Source organism: Sceloporus undulatus, chromosome 7, assembly GCF_019175285.1.
Source record: "Sceloporus undulatus isolate JIND9_A2432 ecotype Alabama chromosome 7, SceUnd_v1.1, whole genome shotgun sequence".
NCBI lineage: Eukaryota > Metazoa > Chordata > Lepidosauria > Squamata > Phrynosomatidae > Sceloporus > Sceloporus undulatus.
The window spans coordinates 32,491,708-32,514,887 of NC_056528.1; the positions used below are offsets into that span (position 1 = coordinate 32,491,708).

Sequence of the window (23,180 nt, forward strand, 5' to 3'; positions counted from 1 at the left end):
CAGTCTGGGGGTGCTTTTGGATCCGTCGCTCCAGATGACGAATCAGGTAAATGCAACGGTCAGGAGTGCTTGCAATCAGCTTCGGCTGATACGCCAGTTGCGCCCTTTCCTGGAAGTCGTGGACCTTGAAACCGTGGTGCATGCGCTGGTAAAAAGGGACAGACCGTACCCAAAGGAGACACCCTAAGATTATGAACCGGAGGTGAAGAGAAGGGTCCAACAACTCGCCCTTCATCAACTTCCTTCTGAATCTTAGCTCTAACAACATGTTCTAAGCCCAAAACCGAACGTAAGTTGCTTGAATAATAAGGTCTCGACCATGGCCTGAGTTAAATACTTTCCTAGCATACTACCTTTGCTTTGATAAGTTCTGCGTCCTTTCCTAGAAGTTGGGGGTCTTGAAACCGTGGGGCACGTGATGGTTACCTCCCGTCTTGATTTCCATAATGCGCTCTACATGGGGCTACCCTTATGCTTGGTCCGGAAACTTGAACCAGTACAGAATATGGCAGCCAGGTTGGTCTAGAAAAGACCACATAACACTGATCTTAAAATCACTTCACTGGCTGCCCATCAGTTTCCAGATGTTGGTTATCCCCTTTAAAGCCCTAAATGGCATGGGCCCAACCTATTATGGAATAGTCTGCCGAAGGAGATCCGTCTTATCACTACCTTAGAAGCCTTTAAGAAGGCACTAAAGATGGATCTCTTCCGGCAGGCCTTTCCTGGATACCCAGCCACCAAAAGAAGACCCAAGTAGTTGACCTCTGACTGGCCAGAGTTACTGTTTGTTAATAATAATAATAATTTGTTTTATTTATATACCGCTATTCCAAAGATCATATTATTGTTATAGTTTTAGGCATGTTTTAAATTATAAATGGTTTAATTGTATTTTAAGGGTGGGGTGGGCTTGGGGGGTTATGTTACAGAATGTGTATTTTAATGTTGTAAGCCACTGATTGCCTTGCGCAGAGGAGCAGCATGAAAATAAATGTTATTGTTATTATTTTGCAACTGTACTTCCATGTTTCTCTTTTCTTTGTTGGTCCAATCCAATTTTACTAGTATTTTGTTTAAAATATACATTTGTAATGCAGGCCAAAGCACATAAAATGGCAAGTGAGTATCCTTGGGTATTTATGTATTTTTTTCTGTATGTCTGTATATATTTATTATATTTATTTATGAGATGTATGTGTTAATATTCTACAACTGAACTTCTATATTATTCCTTTCCTGGCTTTTAATAAACAAAATATTAAGCCAGGAAAGGAATAATATAGAAGTTCAGTTGTAGAATATTAACACATACATCTCATAAATAAATATAATAAATATATACAGACAAAAACATATAAAACTTGGCAGTCCCTCTGTACGAAATACACTCATAAAGAGATCCTGAGGTAGATGTAAGACTTCCCCAGAAAGGAAACAATGGCCTCTACTGAGGTAAAACCCGTTTTTTAAACATTTTAAACCCCAACGGCCGTTGAGGCGCCCATTCCTCTCCTAGAACAATACTAGGTTTTGAAAAAAACACTCTTGCGCATGCTCAGTAGCCTTAAAAACCGTTTGTTCAAAAAACCCCGCTTTCTGCGCGTGCGCGGAGTGCCTCGTCAACCAATGGAAAGAGGAGGGAGAGGGAAAGAAACGCGAGAAAGCGAGCGCGCGCTGCGCCTTCTCTTTACGCATGCGCAGACAGGCCTTCTCGCTTTCCTTTTTTTCTCTTTCCCATTCCCAACGGTCGCGCGTGCGCACTCCCTCCCTCCTATCGTTTTTGCCTATCGCTGTGCTTATTTAGCCAGGGGTGGGTCTCGGCGCATGCGCGAAACTGGGAACCTGGGAGCGTCCGTGCGCGTGACGTAAGGACGCCGTGTTCGCAGGCGACGCTGCCGTGCGTGCTTGCGTCAGGCTCCGCGGCGCAGCGTCCCTTCTCTCCCTCTCTTCTCTCTCTGCCTCTGCTACTCCTCCGAATGAAAGGGAAGCTCCCAGCTAAGCAGCAGCAGCAAGAAGAAGAAGAAGGCGCCTGAAGCGAGCAGCGTCGTCGTTGTCCTGTTCGTCCGCCTGAGAGGCGCTCCTTCCTCGGTGAGGCTCGCTCGGGGGCCCTCAGGCAGCAGGAGCAGCAGGAGCAGGAGCCACGATGGTTGCCATGGAAACCACGCCTCCCCAGAACAGACCCCTGGAAGTAGCCAGTGGAAGGAGAAGGGGAAGGAAGGGTCTCTCGGGGCAGGAGAGGGACAGCGCCCCCCGAAGAGCCCGCAGCAGCAGCAGCCGCCCCAGAAGAAGGACCCTCCTCTCCCTCGCCTTCTCCCTTCTTCTCTTCCACTTCTTTCTCATCCTCCCACTTGCCTCTTCCTCCTCTTTTCCTCTCCTCCTCTTCTTTCTCGTCTTCCCACTTTCCTTTTCCTCTGCCTCTTCCTCCCCTCTTCTTCTCATTTTCCCACTTTCCTCTCTCTCCTCCTTTTCTTCCTCCTTTTCCTTTTCTCTTTCTCTTCTCCCTCCTCTTCCTTTCCCCCTTCCTCTCCATTTCTTCATGATGTCCAGCACTGTGTAATAAAGAGCCAATGTATCCTAGCAGGTTGATGACTCTGGAGACCATCATGGGATCCCCGGCTCGGCCACAAAACCCACCGGCTGCCTTTGGGAAAGTCATGCATGTTCTCAGCCTCAGGGAAGTCAGTGGCAAACCTCTGGACGACTCTTGCCAAGCAAACCCTGTGATAGGATCACCTTTAGGTCACCGTAAGTGAGAAATGACCTGAAGGCACACAGGAACAACAACAACTAAGGCCATAAACGTATCATGGGGTTTTCTTGGCAAGGTTTGTTCTGGGGTTGTTTGCCATGGCCTTTGCCTGAGGCTGAGAGTATATGACTTGCCCAAGGTCATCCATTGAGTTTCCTTGGCCAAGCAGGGACTTGAACCCTGGTCACCAGAGTCATAGTCCAACACTGAGACCAGTGTGCCATGCTAGCGCTCTCAGAGCAGCTTAGAATACCTTTTAAAAGATGGATCTAAAACATTAATTGGGCTGTTGTTGTTAACTGCCCTTGATTAATTTTTTGCAGCCACTGCTCCCTCTCGTTCCCAAACTCCGGTCTTCCAGGTGTTTTGGAGTTCAGGACCCAGGAGCTTCACTGGCATCTTGGTCAATGGTCTGGGATTCTGGGAGCTGAGGCCCCAAACACCAGGAAAGCCAGGGTTTGGGAATCACTGCGCTAAGTCCTGGAGACAAATACTGTTTCTAACCATAATCACCTTTTCCTTTTTCCTATTCCCCCCTCCTTTTGCCTCCAGGGAGCTGAAGGTGACAGGTCTGAGTTTCTTCTCATCTTCTCTCAGCTTCATCCTTGCTACGATCTTGTGAGGTAGGTTGGACAAAGTAAAAAGAGAAAGCGGGAGAAGCTAAATGCGCATGTTGACGTAACTGATGCTGAGTGTATGCTTGCACCCAAGGCTTCCTGGCTTTAACCTGACACTCCAGATTAGAACATGCCAGAAGGTGACAGAGAGGGAGCTACATTGAACTTGGTGGGGTTTCCTTTCTAAGGAAAGAGGCACAGAATTGGACAGACACACCAGAATAGTTGAAAAACATTACATCTGAAGCTGCCTTAGGCATGCTTGTTTTGAAAGCGAAGCTCTTGGTGCTCATTGCCGAAGCTTACTTGATAGTAGTGTGTATAGCATTGCAGCCCTCATAAGGCTTTATAAAAACAGCAGTCTTGGTTAATAGTACATAGTTTTAGCTCAGTGCAGTGATATAGCACATTCTCAAATGTTCAGACAGATGTGTGCATCGTGGTAATCCCTGCAACAGACCTTTAAGGCAGGTTTTTATTCTCTTTCCGTTGCAGATTTGAGGGCAAGAGAAAAGGGTTTTCTTTTAGGCTGCCTGTGGCACAAACTTCTGTTTTCAGTGTGGGTTACTTCCTAGTAGGTTTGCCTTGGTTGTAGCCCCAGAGTCCTAGAATTGTAAGAAACCCCAAGGGCCATCCAGTCTAATCGCTTCTGTCATGCAGGAATACACAATCCAAAGCATTCCCTGTAGCAGATGGCCATCCAGCCTCTGTTTAAAACCCTAAAGAAGGAGACTCCACCATACTCTAAGACAGCGTCTCCCACTTTTGAACATCTCTTACTGTGAGAAAGTCCTTCCCTGTTGATTTGGTGGTTGAGATAACTTCCAAATTCTATCCTGTGCTGGTTGTCTCTGCTGGAGAAGGGACACCTTCCCTAATCTGTTGTCCTATTCTTCAGGTATAGTCCACTAAGAGCCAGTGCATTTAAGCAGTAAAAGGGACAGGAAATTTGAGGTGATGGGATTGTTATAGTATCACTTCTGTCCTGTGCATTTGATTTCCTGTATTGTAGAATAAAGAGCTAACATAGCATAGTGGTTTGAGTGTTGGACTACAATTCTGGAGACCATTGTTCGATTCCTAGCTTGGCTATGAAACCCACTAGCTGGCCTTAGGCAAGTCACACATGCTCAGCCTCAGGGCAAGTCCATGGTAAACTTCCTATGGACAAATCTTGCCAAGAAAACCCTGTGATAGGATTGCCATAATTCAGAAATGACTTGAAGGAAAACAACAACAACATTGTGTAATAAGGACATATGAACCTTTCTGGGTCAGACTGCTGGTCAGCAGAGTGCTTTCAGGAACCCCAAAAGTGGGGCATGAGAGCAACAACCCTCTCCCATTAATATTTCCCAGGAATCTGTTATCCAGAGGCATTTCTCTCATCCTGGAGAAAGTCTGTTGGTATAATGGGCAGTAGCAATTGGTAATTTTGTTCTCTGTGAATGTCTGAGGTATAAGTTTGGCATCTGATGAAGGCTTTGGTTTCTGGTTCGTGAGCAAGGGCTCTGAGTGTGGCAAGTGCTAGAGGTAGGGCCTGGAAAGCCCTCATCAGGGAGGTACATTTGGACCCCTCTGTCGGCTTTCCAGCAGCCTCGAAAGGCCTCTTTATTCCAGTGGCTTCTGAGTGTTTTGCAGTTATATAACTGCTTCGTCTCCTTCTGCTGTTTTAATGTTTTTGCTATTATTTTTAGCTGAACAGGTGCTGGTACTTGCCTCTTCTTTGTGGTTTTATCTTGCTGCTCTCTATTGTAAACCACCTTATTACAGTACTTTATCCTGAAAGTTAGTTTAGAGTAAACAGGCAATTGATAAATGGAACTTCAAAGTGCTGGATTTATTTTTGTTGGGTTCTATCAGTAATATTTTGTTAAATTATTTTTATACAATAGAATGAACAAAGTGTTCTCTTGAATCCAGCCTTTTCAGAAAAAGGATTTTGAATATTTGTTTGATTATTTTGATTACAAATAATTATTTTCACTCATTTGCTTTGCATTTCTGAAAACCAGCTTAATGTTTCCTGCTCTTAGTACTATCTTCCAGAAGGGCAGCTTTTTTTGGTACATGTTTCTTCAGTCCCAAATCTCCTCCTTTCGAATGGAAAATCACTCCTGTCAGTGTTGCTTCACAGTAACCAAAGCCTCTTTGCAAATAAAGTGAACCTAACCTTTTAAAAAATACTTTTAACTTGAGTCGTTTGGAGTTGAGAGATGAAATACATCTAAATGTTTGGACTTTATGAAGTGTTAAAATTCTTGTCCCCCATGGTGAATGGCAATGCTGGGGCTTGACTCTAAATGAAGCATGACAAGAAGCTCTTGAATTTCCCTCCTTACCCTTGGCTTAGGTGACATCACTGCTACTTGGCTTCCTTTGGTGCTGAATAAAGTCTGCTCCTTGAGCATGGGCTTCTTTCTTTAGAGCTCGCCTTTCGCCCTCTCCATGCTCTCCTTGCTTTAGGAATCATCGGTTTAGAGGCCGCAAGCAGGGCTTAAGGCACAATAGGCATTCACAGGGGAGAAACGGTTCCATTTTTATCTTTGTTTGCACCAAGAATGCCATGCCACAGAGAAATGAAGGCTAGAATATTATTACCGAAGGAGGTGTGTCTTCCTTAACTCTTTCTCTTCTGCTGAAGTTCTTGCCATTATCAAATCCAGAGAAGGACACCCTTCATAGAGACCATAGTGCTGGCATTCGAGGTCCTGATCAGGTAAATATGCTTATTTACCTTGATTCTTGAGTAGTCCTGCAAGAGCAAAGCTGAGAACCTGGGTTTGCAATCTTTATTCTGTGATCTGCTGCAGTTCGTGTATCTGGGAGAAAGTTTTGTTACGTTTTGCAAAGTGGTTCACATGTTCTTCTGGTTTGAGGCCTATGGAAGAATTTCTGTACAAGAATATATGCAATTTAAAAGTTTTTGTAGTGTGATATTTTTTTTAAAAAAGAGTTGGTGCGTTTGAAGTGTTTCAATGGTTTTAAAACGATTATTCTTTGCTTTACTTTTCACACTGAACTGTTTTCATTCATAGACATGTGCTGATGTCAGTCTATTGCAGAAAAATTAATCTTGTGGCACCTTGAAGACAAGTACATGTTTATTGTGGCTTCAGCTACAGGTGAAAGCCCATACTGCAGTATTCTTTAGAGGTTTCTTTATTAGGAATGACCACTTTAAAGTCCATTTGGGTGAACATATGAAACAGCCTTATTCTAAGTCAGATCATTGATCAATCCAGTTTAATATTGGCTGGTAAACAGTTACATCTCTCTAGGATTTTAGACATGAACCTTTCCTGGGCCCTTTAGTATGCAAAGTTCTGCGGCTGATCTGTAGCATTTCCTTATAAAGTGGTAGACTTACATGTGTAATATTCTGCAGTAAAGCCTGTTGTGATAGAATATGCAGAGAGGAGGTCTTACACATTTTGCAAGGACCTGGAGGGCACAATCCAATTTCAGATAGTATACGTAAGTGCAGCGTTTTCACTTTTTACACCAGGAGTGAATGACAAATGTTCCTTTTATAGAGAGGAGGATGAAGAAATGCTAGCCTGAGCTTGGGCAAGTGTTTGTTTTTGTTGTACACTAGAAGAAATGTGGGTTGGTAAATTATTCTAAACATGTTCCAGAGAGGAATTATAATCTGAGACTAATTGGGTTCCCCTTCCTCCTGTCCATCTCTCCTTATTATCCTTTTGGCAATGAACCAATCCAGCTCTGTATTGATACACGCATACAGACAGCTGTAGTCACTGCACATTGTGATACTCGTGATATGAATTCATATCAAGAGTAATACCTGCACAGTCAAAATGCATTGGCTTTTGATTTACTGAAAGTCTTTCCCCACTTAGACATAAATGCATTCTGAATTATATCTGACCATAAACTGGTATACATTGGAAATGTGGCACTTGCATGGTACATTGCTTTCCAAATTGGCTTGCATGTTGTGATCTTTATCATCCATGTTGTGCTTATAGGTCCACTATATGAGACAGATTCTGTCCCCAGGTTTTAAAAAGTATTAATAAGTTACCTTTTAAGTAAGAGTGGTCAGATGTCCTAACTCTAGAAAGTTCTCTCTTACTGCTACTGTACCAAAGCATTTTCTGTGCATATTCAGCTGCTTTAGGATTTTAACACTTCGAAGTCTAATAAAGACCAAGTAAACCCAATGTTAAAAAAATTATTTTAGTTTCAGAGTGGGAAATGTGCTGAGAATAGTATTATGTGAAGCTAAGTACTGTAATTCATTTCTTGCTTTATTTTGCTGTGCTTGCATGTTCAAAGTGTGAAAAATCTTTTGTGATTTCTCCTGCTGACCCAGATCCTTCAGTATTGAGTTGAATTCTCCTGTTGCTACATCAATAAATGTGTGTACAAATCATCATGTATATTATGGTGAAATAAAAATAGTCAGAGGAATGTGGTGTTCAGCAGGATGGGAAAACTCCCAGGTGTCTTACAATCCACTTGCTGAAAACCTGGATATTGGTGCTGAGACAGCATTACTTTTCCACTTCCACACCCCATTCCAGAAGCAGAGGGTTCTTGATGTGTGCATACGCTAAGGGAGGTCACGTCAGCAAAAAACACCTAAAATTATTGGATTGCTACAAAGAAACATTAAGGACATTTGGGGCTTTTTTGTTTGGAAAAGATGACTGAGGAGATGTGTGTTTCATCCAGTCAGCCCTCCATATCCACAAATTTTTTTATCCATGGATTCAACCATCCAGGATTTGAAAATACTAAAAAATCAATATTAATTTTTTAAAAAAAGCAAATCTTGTTTTTTCCCCATTTTATACAAGGGACACCATTTTACTTTGCCATTGTATTTAATGGGACTTGAGCATCCATGGATTTTGGTAGCCATCGGGGGCCCTGGAACCAAAACCCAGTGGATACCAAGTACCACTGTGTTTAATTGTGTTTTGCATTTTAACATGCTGTACCCAGCCTTGAGCTTTGAGGAGAGGTGGGGAAATTATTATTATTATTATTATTATTATTATTAAATGAGAGGGTATCATCTCTGTTTGTGGCTGTGGAGAAAGTGGACGGAGAGGTTTCTCTCCATCTGTCATAATAGTCTGACTTAGGGCATCTAATGAAATTGGCAAGGGATTGAGGGCAGACAAAAACGTTCTTCACACTTTTCAAAAATGGATTAGACAAATACATAGAGGGTGTACGAAAGGCTGTTAGTCACGGTGGCTACAGGAAGCCCCTGTGTACCAGGTGCTGGGGAGCGGAATGGGGAGAGGCTTGGCCCTTCCATGTCTCTGAGAAGCAGGATGTGGTCCAGCAGGGATTTCTTACTCTGAGAGAACACACTTAGGGATGTAGTTGTGAAAAATGTTTTCCAGGGTACATTTATCACATGATCAAAGGTGTGATATCCAGAGCAGGTTGCATGCACAACTTCTATAATTTCTTGTGGCATTTCATGGCCCAGGCCTATATGTATTGCTCTTGTGACTGATGCTGCTGTCTGGCCCAAAGAGCTACTGCTATAAAATGGGAGGACTCTTGCATGTCATGTTGTGGCTCCTGTAGGCAAAACTGTGGTGGTATCATTGCTGCATATGAAATTTCCCTCCACATGGTAGTAATGGGTGTGATGGTCTCTTGGGAAATTCTGCTGTGCTCATAACTTGTTTGAAAAAGAATGGGACAGCTACTTGATCCTAGATCGCCACAGATGAACTTGTCAGGGCAACATTGGCATTTGACACATCCAGGAGTTGTTTGATATTCTGTAGATGTCTGATGGATGCAAATTGTGGAGCAAATTAAGTCGTTTGGAGCAAATTCACCCACTTTAATTAGCAGTCAGGAGTATTTTAGTCCTGAATATATTATTTTCAAGTGGGAGCTGCAACAAAAAAAATGTAGTTTTCAGTGCTGTTGATCAGGTGCCAGCCACCCATGCCTCTGTCCAATATGTGTTCTTTCCTGCATCTGACACAGTCCGTGAACATGCTCAGTCCTCGCTGGGATGTTTTGGGGAGCAAGGATTCCCCATCAGAGGTAACATTTTTGTTTGTGTGTTTTGTTTCAAATATTTTATATTCTTCTGCAAACTTTTTTGGAGCCACCTGATTGGATACTGTGAGAAACCAGATGAGCCTGGACAAGACAGGCCTTTGGCCGATCCAGCAGGGCCTGGGTCAGATGGTGCTGTTTTAGGCTACATAAGCATCCATGCTCAGATAATGAGTCATTAGGGTATATCATACAGTAGAAAAATTTATGGAAGGATTGTACATAGCTGGCTTGGGCACTGGATGCCAAAAAGGGTGTAAAAATAAGGAGTTTTCTTTTTATGCAAAAGTCTTTTGCTTAGGATCTTTTAAATTAAAAAAATGCATCCTCACCTTTCAGTGTCAATGACATTCTCAGGGCAACTTAACAAAACAAACAAAATTGATGGTAGAGAGCATAGCTGTACAGCATTTTCCCCCAGTGTCCCAAGGGGGTTCAATGTCTACCTTCACCTGTATTTTAGTCTTCGTTTTTCCATCTCCAGTTCTTTGAGGACTTCATCATCCTTTCTCTGAGAATTCTCATTTTAGAAGCAGGCAATTTTATTGAGGAGATGGTGCGCTCTTTCTCTCACCCGACAGGCAGTCACCGAGTTCCACCCCGAGTGCTAAGTCTCGAAGTCCCCTTTTGATAAGGCATGCAAAATCACTGCCAAAATGAAGAGAGAAGCTCAGTGCTATTGTTTGTACCTTTTTGTTCCCTGCAGCATTGGCAAGGATTGAAGTGGCATTCTTCAAACCGTCTTAAAAACCATGTCAGCTTCAGTCGGACAGAAAAAGGGGCCTGGAAGACAGCGCAAATGTGCCTTCTGCAGGTCCAACAGAGATAATGAGTGCGGACAGCTCTTGCTCTCTGAAAACCAGAAGGTGGCAGCACATCATAAATGTATGGTAAGTGCCCCCAAAGAATGCTAGAAAGTGCTCAGATGGGTGGGACGCTTTTTTGTTGATGAAACATTAATATAGATGGGAGGAAGGGAAGGAATTGATAGGTGGAAGGTCACATTTAATTCTTCTTCTTCTTTTTTAATTCTAATGATTCCCCCCCACCCCTTATGGCTCTCTTTTAGTATTACATTTAATATTTATTAAGTTTTGTTGAGCTTAGCACAATATGTAGAACAATGACCAAATAGATTGGGGGAGAAAATCACCACTGTAAAACAGTCCAGTCCCCAGAGTAAGCTATGTTGTGGAATGTGAAAAGGAAATGTGTATCCTCCTGCAAAGAACTCATTAACACCCAATGTAGTCATTATTCATTTGAAACAAATGCCCAACGGCTGTATTTAAACCTCTGTTTCCTCTAGCTGAGCTTCATCCTGTCCAGACTGACTTGAAACAAAACCCTGTTGAACTCATGCAGTTGATTTCTCAGTGAACACGTTCATGAAACGGGGCTCCACATCACAGTGTTTAAAATGGAACATGAGATACACACATCATTTGGGAGGGCTGACCCTGTTAGTTTGATGAAGCAGAACAAAATGGAGTCTTGTGCTACCTCAGTGACAGAACACATGTATTATGAGATAAATGTTCTGAATCAGAATCTATTGTATCTGGAGTTGACTCTAGACTCTAACCCATGAAAGCTTGAGCCATAATAAATTTGCTAGCCATTAAGGAACTACAAGATTCCTTGTTGCTTTTCCTCAACATTTCCATTTAGTTGTGAGAATGCATTGTTAAATACAGAAGCTCAGGTTCTGTCCATATTTTAGTAAAGTCTTACACGTTTATTTTTGTATGTCTAGCTTTTCTCATCTGCCTTGGTATCATCACAATCCGATAATGAGAGTCTTGGAGGCTTTTCTATTGAAGACATTCAAAAGGAAATAAAAAGAGGTACCAAGCTGGTAAGCTGACATTTCCAGCTCACTAAATTGAAATGTGTTGAAGTTTAGAAAATGAAATTGCTTGAGCATATTCACTGTTAACCTCCTACATTGTATTCCGTACATGAAGAACTGCTGTAGTACCCTGGATATTGGACACTATACCCCTTTCTGAAGGCTTCTGTTTCTGACATAGCAAGATCTGGCATAACTTTAACTGAACTGGCATGCTTCTTAAAAGCATCTTTTCTTCCTTCAGCATTAAGCAATAGGACAAGTGAGTAGAGAACAGCCACACAGGGGAGGGAGACATAATCCCTCTTACACTGGTTTTGTGCTCAGTGGTAATTTTGTGGCTATCTTCATTTGCAGGGATTCTCTGTATTATCAAGCTACTGCATCATGGAAGCTTCTTAAAATTGAAATCTTGCAACCAAATATACTTCTTCAAGAAAATCAGATTATGTTGAAAGTCATGGTTAATTATGCAATAGGCAAATCTGTTTTTGTTTTGTTTCACTTTAATATGATATGTTAATTCACTAGAGCTTCTGCAGATACTTTTCATGATGATTAAAAACACAGAAAGCTGTTTCCCTACCAAGTTGTATCATCTGTCCAGCCAGCCAGTGTACTGCTTTCTCCAACTAGTAGTGGCTGTCCACAGCTGTGGGCTGAAAGAAAGTCTTCATGAGTCCTTCTGAATCAGATTCTTTTAAAGTGGAGTTTACAGTATTCAAAGCCTTTGTCACCTGCTGTATGGAAAGCAGCAAGGACCAAAAACATTTTCCTATCTACAGATTTTAAACAATAAGGTTTTTATTTGTGTTTATAAATTACTGTATTTAATGGGTTTACCCCTCAATATTTCTGCCTTTGACATTTTTTTCTCCCTCTCTTGGCTCTCTTAATGTAGCCACTGTTGTTCAGTATTAAAGAAATGCTTTCCTTAAGTACTGAAAGCTACTTTGCATTAGCTTGTGCCAGTTCTTCCAACTACGAGTAGTATTCCCATTTTTATAAAAATGGGAGATAACAGATAGAACCACACTTACAGTATCTGATGCCCTTCACAGATGTTTGACTATAGCAGCCAATGGCTTTGCTGCCTGCGCTTGATGAGAACTGCAGTCTAACACATTTGAAGGGCACTGTGCTGAAGATGTCTGGCTTAAACTGATATGGGTCACTAGTGCATTCAAGGCTGAATTGAGTTGAAATAAGCTTGCAGTTCTTGTTTGTAACCCTGATACTATGCCAGTTCTTTAGGCACATAGAAAGTTAAATTGGGTTGAAGTGCAGCTGCCTGTCTGACCCACTGGATGAAATGTTAGCCCTGACCCATATTCACTTCTCTTTGGCTGTAAAGTGAAGCTGTATAGCTGATTTTCAGATTTTAAAGCAGCAGTAAAAGGAAATAAAAAAGTCAGCATAGTACAGTGGTATCAGTGTTGGACTAAGTCTCCAGGAGACCAGGATTTGAAACTCTGCAATTGCCTTAAATCAGAGTCAACTTATAGAGTCAAACCAACACTGTGTAGTAGTTTGATTGTTGGAGTAGGTCCCTGGAAGACCAGTTGAACTACCTGCTCAGCCTTGTAAACCCACTGGGTGATCTTGGGCAAGTCATGCTCCCTCAGCCTCAAAGAAAGACAATGGCAAACCTCCTCTGCAGAAACCTTGCCAAGAAATCCTTCGGATGGGGTCATCATACATTTGTTATGACTTCAAGACATGTAACTGTCCAAAAAAAGGAAACTGCAGCACACTAAAATGCAATGGGTTACCTTTCCATCCGTTAGCTCATCTCCTTCATTTTTAATTGCCATTGTTAGTGAGCCAGAAGACCTAATATGATGTCTTTTCCCTTTTCTTTCAGAAATGCTCGCTATGTCACTGTCCCGGTGCAACCGTTGGTTGTGATGTAAAAACCTGCCATAAGACATATCACTTTTACTGTGCATTGCATGATAAAGCTCATATCCGAGAGAAACCTTCCCAAGGCATTTACATGTAACTACCACTTGTATTTATTCTTTCTTAAAATATATTGAAGGGATACAGCATTTGTTTGACAACAAATTCTGAAGCTTTTCTTCATTGTTCACAAAGTCATTTTAAATGTTGGCAACTGCATTAGAATAAGTTATAAACAAATGAAAAAGTTCTGTGTCTTGTCTGACTTCGCACTTTTCAATTATCTGTCCTTAGGATATTATGTCGAAAACACAAGAAAGCGCCACACAACTCTGAAGGTAGTAATTATTTAACACAAGCTGTTTTAAATAGCTCTGCATCAAACTTTGTTGCTTTCAGTTGTGAATAATAATGTAATAATGGTACTAAAGGGGAGTGAGGAAAAGAAAATACATAATTAATCTTGTCAGCTTTCCTTGGACATGAAAAGCGCATCTTACAGTGATAGGCCAAAGGTCCATCCTCTCATCTTTCAAGCAGATGCCTTTGGGAAACGCCCAAAGTAAGGGCTTGAGGCAGAAGACCTGGTCAGCTCTGTACTCCACAGTATGTGTTGTGCAGTGGCATACACTGAGTCACCATTGATAGACCAATTCCCTATCATGAATTTATCTAATCCTGTTTGAAAGCTAATAAATAGCACCTAGCCTTGTGGCTGCCAAGTTCATGAACCAACTGTGAAGAAGAATTGTAGAATCACAGACATGGGGAGGACTATATAAAGTATTTTTCCTGAGTCGTGTTTCTTAGTCCCAACTGGGGTAGACCTATGGAATCACTTGTTGAGCAGCAAGTCAACATGTACATAGATCCCATTGATTCTGTGGCCCTGCTTTAGTTGTCTAAGGCTCTAGACCAGAAAGTAATAACTAAGCCCCTCAGCTTTTAGAATCCTGTGCAGGGCTGAGCTCTAGCTTCGGCTGAGTACAGTGGTGCCTCGGGTTACGAAATTAATTCGTTCCGCGGCCGCTTTCGTAACCCGAAAAGCCTTCGTAAGCCGAATTGCCATAGGCGCTAATGGGGAAAAGCCGCGATTCCGTGCGAAAAAGCCGAAAAAAGCACCAAAAGTTTTTTCGTAACCCGAAAAAACATTCGTAACCCGGAACAATGATTCCCTATGAGATTTTTTCGTATCCCGAAAATTTCGTAACCTGGGTATTTCGTATCCCGAGGTACCACTGTATGTGTTTGGAGGTAGTGACAGCTCTGTCTTGCAGGATTAGTTTAGAATGGAAGAAATGGGGCAGGAGACCCAGGTTGACCAAGTTGTCATGCAGAGATCCTGGCACTCTTCTGTTACATTCACCCGTTAAAAGCCCCTTCCTCAGTAACCATTCCCTTGCCAGAATCCCACCCAGTTAAAAAGGTCTTTGCTCTTTTTGAATTGATGTTTGGGGTGGGAGATGGGTAGGACAAGCTAGACTGTCCTGTACTGAGTGTTGCAGGAAAACGCTACTTGACTATTTGCTTTTGAGAATCTAATTCTATCCTGATATAATGTGAGAGGTGATCTGGGTGGAACGTTAGCAGTTAGGGGTACCAGTACTTGTGTACTTTAGAAGAATCTGCCTGGTGAAAATGTTCAGCCTTCTGAAGTGTTCCCTTCATTTATCATTTGTCTTCTAGCAGATCTAGAAGAAGGTCTAAATGAACATGAGTTGGAAGCTTCTCCTCCTAAAAAGAGGGGTCGTAAAGGAAGGCCCAGAAAAATAACTCCGAAAGGACCATCAGAAGATGCCCGGTCAACATCATTGCATGGCACAGACGATATAGAAAGCAGTTCTTATGTAAGCAATTTGTATCTTTAAACATTTCACATAGCCATGTTGTTCTGTTTCTAAGTGACCATGCTTAGTTGTCTTCTGATTAAACCATATATGTTGTTTTTGTCCTATTATTTTAGAAAAGTGTTTTTTCTTTCAGAGAGACAGATCACCTCACAGAAGCAGTCCCAATGATACAAAACCTAAATGTGGATTCTGTCATGCAGGTGAAGAAGAAAATGAAGCTAGAGGGAAGCTTCATATATTCAATGCCAAAAAAGCAGCTGCACATTACAAGTGTATGGTGAGAAAGATTGCTTTGTCCCCACACCCTGGTCTTCCACACCACTTTGATTAAACAGGCTCATGTAGTGTCTTCTACAACTATTACCAGCTGATTTTCATATCAGTAAACAGGGCTTTCCTGCTCATGTAGGAACTCAAAAAGTAGCTTTCCAATGCTCTGCCTGCCCACTCAGCACTCATCCTGAGCCTTGCATCACTGCTGTATCCCTCACAGTGCAGGCAAAATATGCATCCTCTTCCAAACTTCAGATTAAAACCTAGTTTAGTGTGCAAGAACCTCTGCTACATCAGATCAAGGCCCACTTAGTCAAACATCTGAGTCTTTATGGTGGCTAGTCTGATGTGTCTAAAAAGACCTGATGACTTCCTCTTGTTGATTCACAGCAACCAGTGGTCATTATGGCTCACCCTGCTTTGTAGCCATTGATGGATTCATCCACCTCCCTCTTATAAAGCCATCCAAGTGGTGGCCATCATCTCAGTCTTTCCAGATCTTCATGGTTCTGTCTCAAAGTCCCACCTCCACCTTCCTGCTGCATGCGCATCTTTGAAGACTTACATAGTTGGGAGTTTTCAGTGCTCCTAACATTCTGTGTTTCCTTTCTTTCTAGTTGTTCTCTTCTGGCACTGTACAACTGACAACAACGTCAAGGGCAGAATTTGGTGACTTTGATATTAAAACTGTACTTCAAGAAATTAAACGAGGAAAAAGAATGGTACGATCTGTTGGTTTGAACCTAAGCTAGCATGTTTTTATCCTCAGTTTTTTCTAAAGTGCTGAGGGTTGCCTACAGTTCCTTACACCTTTTTTCTAAACACCAGCCACTAGACTGGCAAAACTGACACAGTAAACTTTGTGGCAAAAGAGAAATGTAAACATAGTTTCTCTTGATTTAAGTCCCACACATTAGCCACAGCACAAAATTGGGGGGAGTCTGAGTGGTGGATATTTGCTTTTAGGATTTTTAAGAATGTTGCTTTCCCACTAAGAGGACCCTGGAAATTGTTGCTTTATGAGAAGTGACCCAAAAAAGCAAAATATTTTGGCTTTTCCCCCCACAAATATTGTGAGGACAGGTTCCTTTGTATCTTCATTGGCAATAATTCAGTCTTCATGCAGATGTAGAATTAAAAGGATCAAAACCTTCTTTGGGAGTTTGAAACTGAGTGTGAAGTGGGTAGATGTGGGTCAGAATGTGATTCACGTAAGCTGACTGTTGTCTTTCTCTCCTTCTTCCCACCCTTTTAATGACAGAAGTGTACACTTTGTAGTCAGTCTGGTGCTACAATCGGATGTGAAATTAAAGCATGCATCAAGACTTATCATTACCACTGTGGAGTACAAGACAAAGCAAAATATATTGAGAATATGTCACGAGGAATTTACAAGTAAGTGTCCCCCTATTATATCTGTGTTTGTGAACAAGAGGAGGGAGAGAAGCCATCGTGGGCAATACCTTATATCTCCAAACGCTAGACTCTTGTCAGAGGTTAGCAGACCACTGCACTAGCTGTAAGGTTTTTGAATAGAGAAATACCTGCCCCATTCACCATGGCTGGTGTGTCTATCCAACTTACCAGCCTTTAGTCTTACTGATGTTGTGGCTGACCCTAATTGTCAGCCACAAGGAGGCATTCACTGAAAAATGTGGTTTGCCTGTTCAAGCAAGTATTGATGAATTGGGTGGTTTTGCTGCACAGTGTAGTCACAGAAAAGCCCTTTATTTGTCTTTCCTTGTTTGAACATCTTAGTTTGGCCTACTAATGGTACGTTTACATTAATACTTAACTAGGAAGTGGCTGAAGTGGCTGAGTGAGCACAGGCTTGTTTGCTTCTTGCGCTGAATACCATTTACTTCTGAGTTTTCACACCCATCACATTGGTTTAATTCTCCCTGTAGGCTGTGCTTATTTCAAAGGAAACATTTATTAACACACACCAAACACACACACCCACAAACATGTGCTTAAAATTTCCAGGACAGTTTATAGAATACAATTAGTGAAACCTCTTTGGCAACAAAAGACAGCATTCTGTAACAGGCGTTGGGTTTTTGTCTGATTTTCTTCTGCCATATCGCCCCCTTCTTACTCACACAAACACACATCTATATAAAAATGTTGGTGTCTTTGCATTGTCTGTAGGCTTTACTGTAAAAACCATAGTGGGAATGATGAACGAGATGAAGAGGATGAAGAGCGCGAAAGCAAAAGTCGTGAGAAGTCAGTAGGCAATCTTAGTGGAGTTCCTCAGCAGCAACTTAATGGAAATTAGGTATGACTGTCCTCACCTTCCAGCCCTCCTTTTGAGACACCACCATACAATTGATGTAGGTGTTAACTAGTGGTAAGACATTTTAAGCCAAGCATAATGCCAATAAGTGCGGGAGGGGGGTTGTTTTGTTTTAAACTGGAGTCTTGTTGCACAAGCGTTAGGGATATTTCTCAAAATTCAGCTAACTTTAAGGAGGACCCTGCACTTCTGCCAATAAACATAGCTGTCATGTTCAGTTTGGTAATATGCTTTCTTTGTCTTATTCTCAACTATTTTAAAATCTATCCTTTTTTCCCTCATCATCTTTCATACAGGTTCAAGTGACAAAGTTAAACTGGGAATGAATAAGACATCCATAATTACTAACCTTTGTGTTTGTTTGTTTTTTTTTAAAAAAAAGGATTTATAAAGTCAGAAAGGGGTTAGTGGCTTTTTTTACTGCCTGACTGTTAGGAATGTCTTTGAACTGCCTGAAATGGTCATGTGTGTGAGCCTTCAATGAGCAGCAGAGGCTTTTAAACAAATTAAAACCTATTGATAATATGTAGTTAGTCTGCCGTGTCTGGAGGGGGGGGGGTGAAAAAATCATACACCCCGAAAACACTGTAGGAATGAAAGTAGCGTGTACGGTGTCAGAGCTGAGGCAGACACTGAGACAATAAGCTCTGTTTCTGGACTGAATAAAATTTCTCTGATTTGAGATGTTCACCTCAACGGATTGGTGCCCCATGGGAAGTGCTGGAGTTTTAACTCGCAAAATGGATGTTTGTGTGATGCGACCGAGGCTGCAAATGAGGGATTTTTGCATTTACCTTCACGTACAAACTGGATGTTAAGCGGGAAGGAAACTGCTTGATGCCTCCTTTGTGAAAACACTATATAGGGCTTTGGGTGGGCGGCAGGGGGAAGGAATAAGAATTCAGCAGCTCCAGAAGTGCGATTTCAAACCATTTGGATTATTCCTGCTACAATGGTTCCTACTGCCTAGCATTCCTTGCCGGAGACCTCAAGCTGCCATTGACGATAAGCTGTGAGCTTCAGTACTCATGCCAAAGGGCTGTCATTCATTCTTTTTTCCTACATAAAACACACACACGAATATGTACACATCCTCACCTCCTACTTTCTTCTCCCTGCTGTACCAACAACCTGTGGCCTGTTGCAGCTGAAGAATAACGTGGTGATTTCTGGAAACATCAGCCCCTTGTCTCCACCCACCCCCATTAGATTTCGGAGTTACCGCTTAACTCTCACTATGGAATTTAGCCACCTTTATTGGACATCATACCTCAAGTGCTCTGTGCTGCGTGGAACACATCATGTTTTGTCCAAATATAAATATATATATACAGATCCTGTATGCTGTAAGAAGAATGCAGAATAAGACTCTGGAAAAAAAGTTTTTCTTTTTTTTAAAAAGGTCAGTATTTATTTTGAGTCTTGTGACCACTATCGAGAAAGTTTTTAGTATTTGGTTAAGGGTTTTCTGGCAAATCAGCAAGTCGTGCTGTTAAATCTACTGGAGCCGAATGAGCTTGAAATTATGCCAAGTCTTAATATCTCAGTAATTATGTCATAGACTCCTGGTATCTCCTAGTCATTTCTTCCATTGGTTTAGTCCAGCCTTTTCCTAAACACGACCAAAATATGTCCTGCTTGTTAGCAAGGTAGCAAGATCTACGCTCTTATCTCTTCAATTGGAGGCCAAGCACCAATGGAAGGATGCTGACAATTGGATGGAAAACGGAGAAGATTTGCTAGCAGTTGAATATTGCAGAGGAAAAACAAATGTTCCATGATACGCTCTATATTTCTGAAGCCTTGTTTTGTTTTGTTTTTTTACTTTTAACCTTTTTTTCCTCTTTTTTTTAAAAATGCATTTCGTTGTCTCAAGGGACTCAACTATTGCATATAAGAACTTCAAAAAGACTCTCAAGTTGGAATTCAATCCATTTGGGTTTGAAAACTTCCTGGAAGAATGCAGTTTTAGTAGAAAAGTTGTGTATAAAGAAAAAAAATAAATCTGTTAATTGATCTTATGCCATTGACCAATTTTTCTTTTTTATTTTGTATTGTAACTTTCAAGATTAAAGGTGTAATGAACTGAAATAGATGTTTACTAGGCGTGTGCACTCTTTTGAAAGGATGGATTTTGGGGGGGTAGGGTGGTGTAAGTTGCTTGTAATGGTTTCAGAATATAAAATGTTACCTTAGATCAGTTTTAGGGGTCTTAATTTCTGCCAGGTGCCACTCTGAAGTGGTAGGACAAGTTCAGAAATAGTCTTGATGTTCCAAATAATGAGTGAATCCCTGCTGCCCACTTGTTGTATATCTCCATAGGACAAAGATTTCTGAAAATGCAAAAATTCAGAGTAAGTAGTAATACCAGCTTTCTAAAATGTTCAAAACAAATTGCAGTGCACATGGTTTGAGCACAATTTAAATGGCAAAATATACGACGAACCTTGAAAAAGCAGAGCAAAACATGCAGTTCTACATTCAGAACAGAAAAGGGTAGAGAGTTGTTAGAGAGAATGGTCTGTCTGGTTTAGAGGAGCCCTTGACTTAGTCCAGGATGCGTTTTTTGTTTCCTCCCAGACCATTTCCCAAGTTCTTGTCTCCCTTTTGATCAACATTTCTAAGCGCAGATATGGCTTCAGCTGGGCACCTGTTGCGTCTTGTCTTGCCTGAGGAAAACATGACCTGCCTTGCTCTGAAAATGTTCCTGATGCAAAGCAGCTCATGCTATCGCCCGAAAAAATCCCTGACACACTTTATTTGGGAACAGCCCAATATTCAAGCAACCCAAACTCAAGTTCAACAGTAAGTTTGCAAGGCTTACCCAGAGTTGACAACAGCCACAGTTATGCCAACCTCCAGTTTTTAGAAACGTCTGACTTTACTGACTTCATTTAAGACCTAGGCTGCATCCACGCTGCAGAAATAATCCAGTTTGGAACCACTTTAACTGCTATGGGATTCTGGACTTTGGGGACATAGCAAACTACAGTTCACAGAACTCCAAAGCATTGAGCCCTGGCAGTTAAAAGTGTCGTCAGACTGGATTATCTCTGCAGTGCGGATGCAAATAAAGACTCTTGTCTGACATCTTTAGAATGAAGCAGGTTTTCTTATTTGGAATATTAGTATTTCCTTGTATATTGGTTTTCCAAACATGATTCACTTGTTTGCATCTCTACTCACCATCCAATGGTGATGAAGTCAGACCCAATTTTTATTGACTTTCCTTGTCCGGAAGAACAAGTTGGGACTTCATTGACGATGGAGCTTTCCACCTCCTGCAGATGTTCCCGAAAAAAAGGACCATAACTCATCATTTTAATTTAACTTCCTGTTTAATTTGTATTCCTGCATGAGGGAAGCTGGCTGTAGTTAAAAATAGAGTGATGTTGCATGTGCATTTTCAGTAGGAAATACTCTAGTAACTTTCCACCCGGTTTGAAACAAGAAACAACTGCAGTGTCTTTACTGATCTGAATTTAAAAGGGCACGAAACTGGGGCGGGTGACCTTTGGTCCTCCAGACATATTGGACAACAATTCCCAGGGTCACCAGATATCCTAACTGCAAGGGAGGACAAGGGACCTAGGGTCACCATCTGCCACAAATAGACCATAAAATCACACTGGAAGATCTAGAAATGCTGAGAGAGGTGTTTTCCCTAATAATCTCTAGATCCTCCAGATTAGAGTGTTTTATTTGCTGTTTGTCTACTTTGATGGAGGCTCCTGTGTCCCTAACCCCAGCGAATGCGGAGGACCCACTATAATTTCAGTATCAGGAATGTCCACCTTTCCACTGACCATCAAGAGCCTTAGTCATCCATCTGGGCTAATATTTATTGGGAAATCTTTCCACCATCCTTCACTATAGAAATTACACAAAGTCCCCAGCAAGGGCTACTTTACGATCTCTGCTCCCTCAGCCAAAGCGTCTCCGAAATGAGTGCGCTCACAAAGAGATCTGTGGCGTCGCGCACAACCCACGCCACCAGTTTCCGTGGGACTAAAACTGCAGGAAGCCCTGCTGGCAAGAAGGCACATTTCTTTGATGAATGGGCACAGTTTATGCTTTTTAAAAATAGCCTAGTGCTGCCCAGTGTTCTCGGCGGCGTGTGCCTTTGGTCGACAGAAGGGTATACTTCTAAAAAACTATCTCTTAATTGCCCATTTCCTCTGCTTGGATCAAAATATGGGCAAGGAAGGCAAACACGGTCCTTGCTGCGGCTTGGAAGCGGGGTTTAGGAGGATGCAGCAATGTTGCTTTTTCAAACATAATATGTAAAGGCTAGTAGTGCTTTTGAGCACAATAACATTTCCTTAAGGAGGTCATTCGAGGTACTTTTTTGTATTGAAAGCATATCTGGTTTTTTTAAAAGTAACACATTACTCTAAGCAACCAGCAATGAGTCACACTGCCTTCTGATTTAGTATTAAAAGACAATTAATGAGTAACAAACTGGTTTGCTAAAAGAAAAATCACATTTCGGACTCTGACCTAGAAGAACCAAGGAGCTGAGTCAATGCAAGACTATTCCTTTCTTTCTCATTATCTATCTATCTATCTATCTATCCTTTTCTATCTATCTTTCTTTCTTGTTTGTCTATTTCATTATCTATCCCAAGGGTAGGATGGTCTATCCTAAGAACAGAAAATGGCCAGGTTTCCCAATTTGGGGTGTAGCAATGGCAACCCTAAGGAGAACCTATCTCGAGGTGTTTCATGGCAAGGCTTGTTCAGAGGAGGATTGCCATGGCCATCCCTTGAGGCTGAGAGAGCGTGACTTGACCAAGGTGTCACCCAGTGGGTTTCATGGCCGAGCTGGGATTCGAACCCTGGTCTCGAGAGGCATAGACCAACACCCAAGCTGAAACCAAAGCAAAATGGACCCCTGACAGCGAGGTAAGTCCAATCAGGATTAGACCAAAGGCTGAAGGGAAGAAGAGCAAGAAGTGAAGTATGAGATATCATATAAGTTTGTTAGGAACGGTCTGGAAGTGGCGCCAGGGCCTTTTTTGCTTAATGGAGGACAGTGCCACCATCTGCCACCCTCAGCGGGGCTGGCGCTAGGGTTCATTCCTGATAAAAGCCTTTGCTTCGTTGGCATGTTTTTTTTGTGGGGGGGGAGGTTGGGTGGCCATGTTGGGCCGGGAATGAGCAAATAAATGACGGCGACTCCCCCAAAATAAGGCAAAGGGGAGGCCAGGCGGCCATATTGGGCTGGGGGTGACCAAATAAATAATGATGACTCCCCCTCAAGAGTGGATTAGGGGCTCATTTTGTGAGGGGCCACATTGGGGCAGGAATGAGCAAATAAATAACGATGACCCCCCCTCAGAGGAAGAGATAATGAGTTGATGAGAAGCTGATTTTGTGAGGGGAGGCCGGGCGGCCATGTTGGGCCCCTGGGGGTGACCAAATAAGTAATGATGACTCCCCCAAAACAAGGCAAAGGGGAGCTGATTTTGTGAGGGGAGGCCGGGCGGCCATGTTGGGCCCCTGGGGGTGACCAAATAAGTAATGATGACTCCCCCAAAACAAGGCAAAGGGGAGCTGATTTTGTGAGGGG

The 23,180-nt window shown here is 42.1% G+C and overlaps 1 protein-coding gene across 4 annotated transcripts; it reads left to right on the forward strand.

The window, feature by feature from the left end:
* The first annotated feature begins 1,864 nt into the window (after nucleotides 1-1,864).
* Nucleotides 1,865-17,980, forward strand: PHF6 (PHD finger protein 6). Of its 4 annotated transcripts, XM_042479859.1 has the most exons (12): nucleotides 1,865-2,091; nucleotides 3,305-3,375; nucleotides 10,139-10,322; nucleotides 11,189-11,290; nucleotides 13,149-13,282; nucleotides 13,481-13,527; nucleotides 14,873-15,033; nucleotides 15,170-15,313; nucleotides 15,927-16,031; nucleotides 16,571-16,704; nucleotides 17,461-17,590; nucleotides 17,905-17,980. In XM_042479859.1, the coding sequence occupies exons 3-11, from the start codon at nucleotides 10,185-10,187 to the stop codon at nucleotides 17,588-17,590; spliced, it is 1,095 nt and encodes a 364-aa protein (XP_042335793.1). In that variant the 5' UTR covers nucleotides 1,865-2,091; nucleotides 3,305-3,375; nucleotides 10,139-10,184; the 3' UTR covers nucleotides 17,905-17,980. The 4 variants fall into 4 exon arrangements, with proteins under 4 accessions (XP_042335793.1, XP_042335795.1, XP_042335796.1 ...); XM_042479861.1 differs by having other exon boundaries at nucleotides 1,866-2,091; nucleotides 14,876-15,033; nucleotides 17,461-17,980; XM_042479862.1 differs by having other exon boundaries at nucleotides 1,866-2,091; nucleotides 13,481-13,524; nucleotides 14,876-15,033; nucleotides 17,461-17,980.
* The last annotated feature ends 5,200 nt before the right edge of the window (nucleotides 17,981-23,180 follow it).

Excerpts from the sequence above, each read along its gene's own strand:
- PHF6 (XM_042479859.1), top strand. The coding sequence starts at position 10,185 with ATGTCAGCTTCAGTCGGACAGAAAAAGGGGCCTGGAAGACAGCGCAAA. Across the intron at positions 11,291-13,148 it reads TAAAAAGAGGTACCAAGCTG|AAATGCTCGCTATGTCACTG; the intron begins GTAAGCTGACAT and ends CTTTTCTTTCAG. Across the intron at positions 13,283-13,480 it reads CCTTCCCAAGGCATTTACAT|GATATTATGTCGAAAACACA; the intron begins GTAACTACCACT and ends ATCTGTCCTTAG.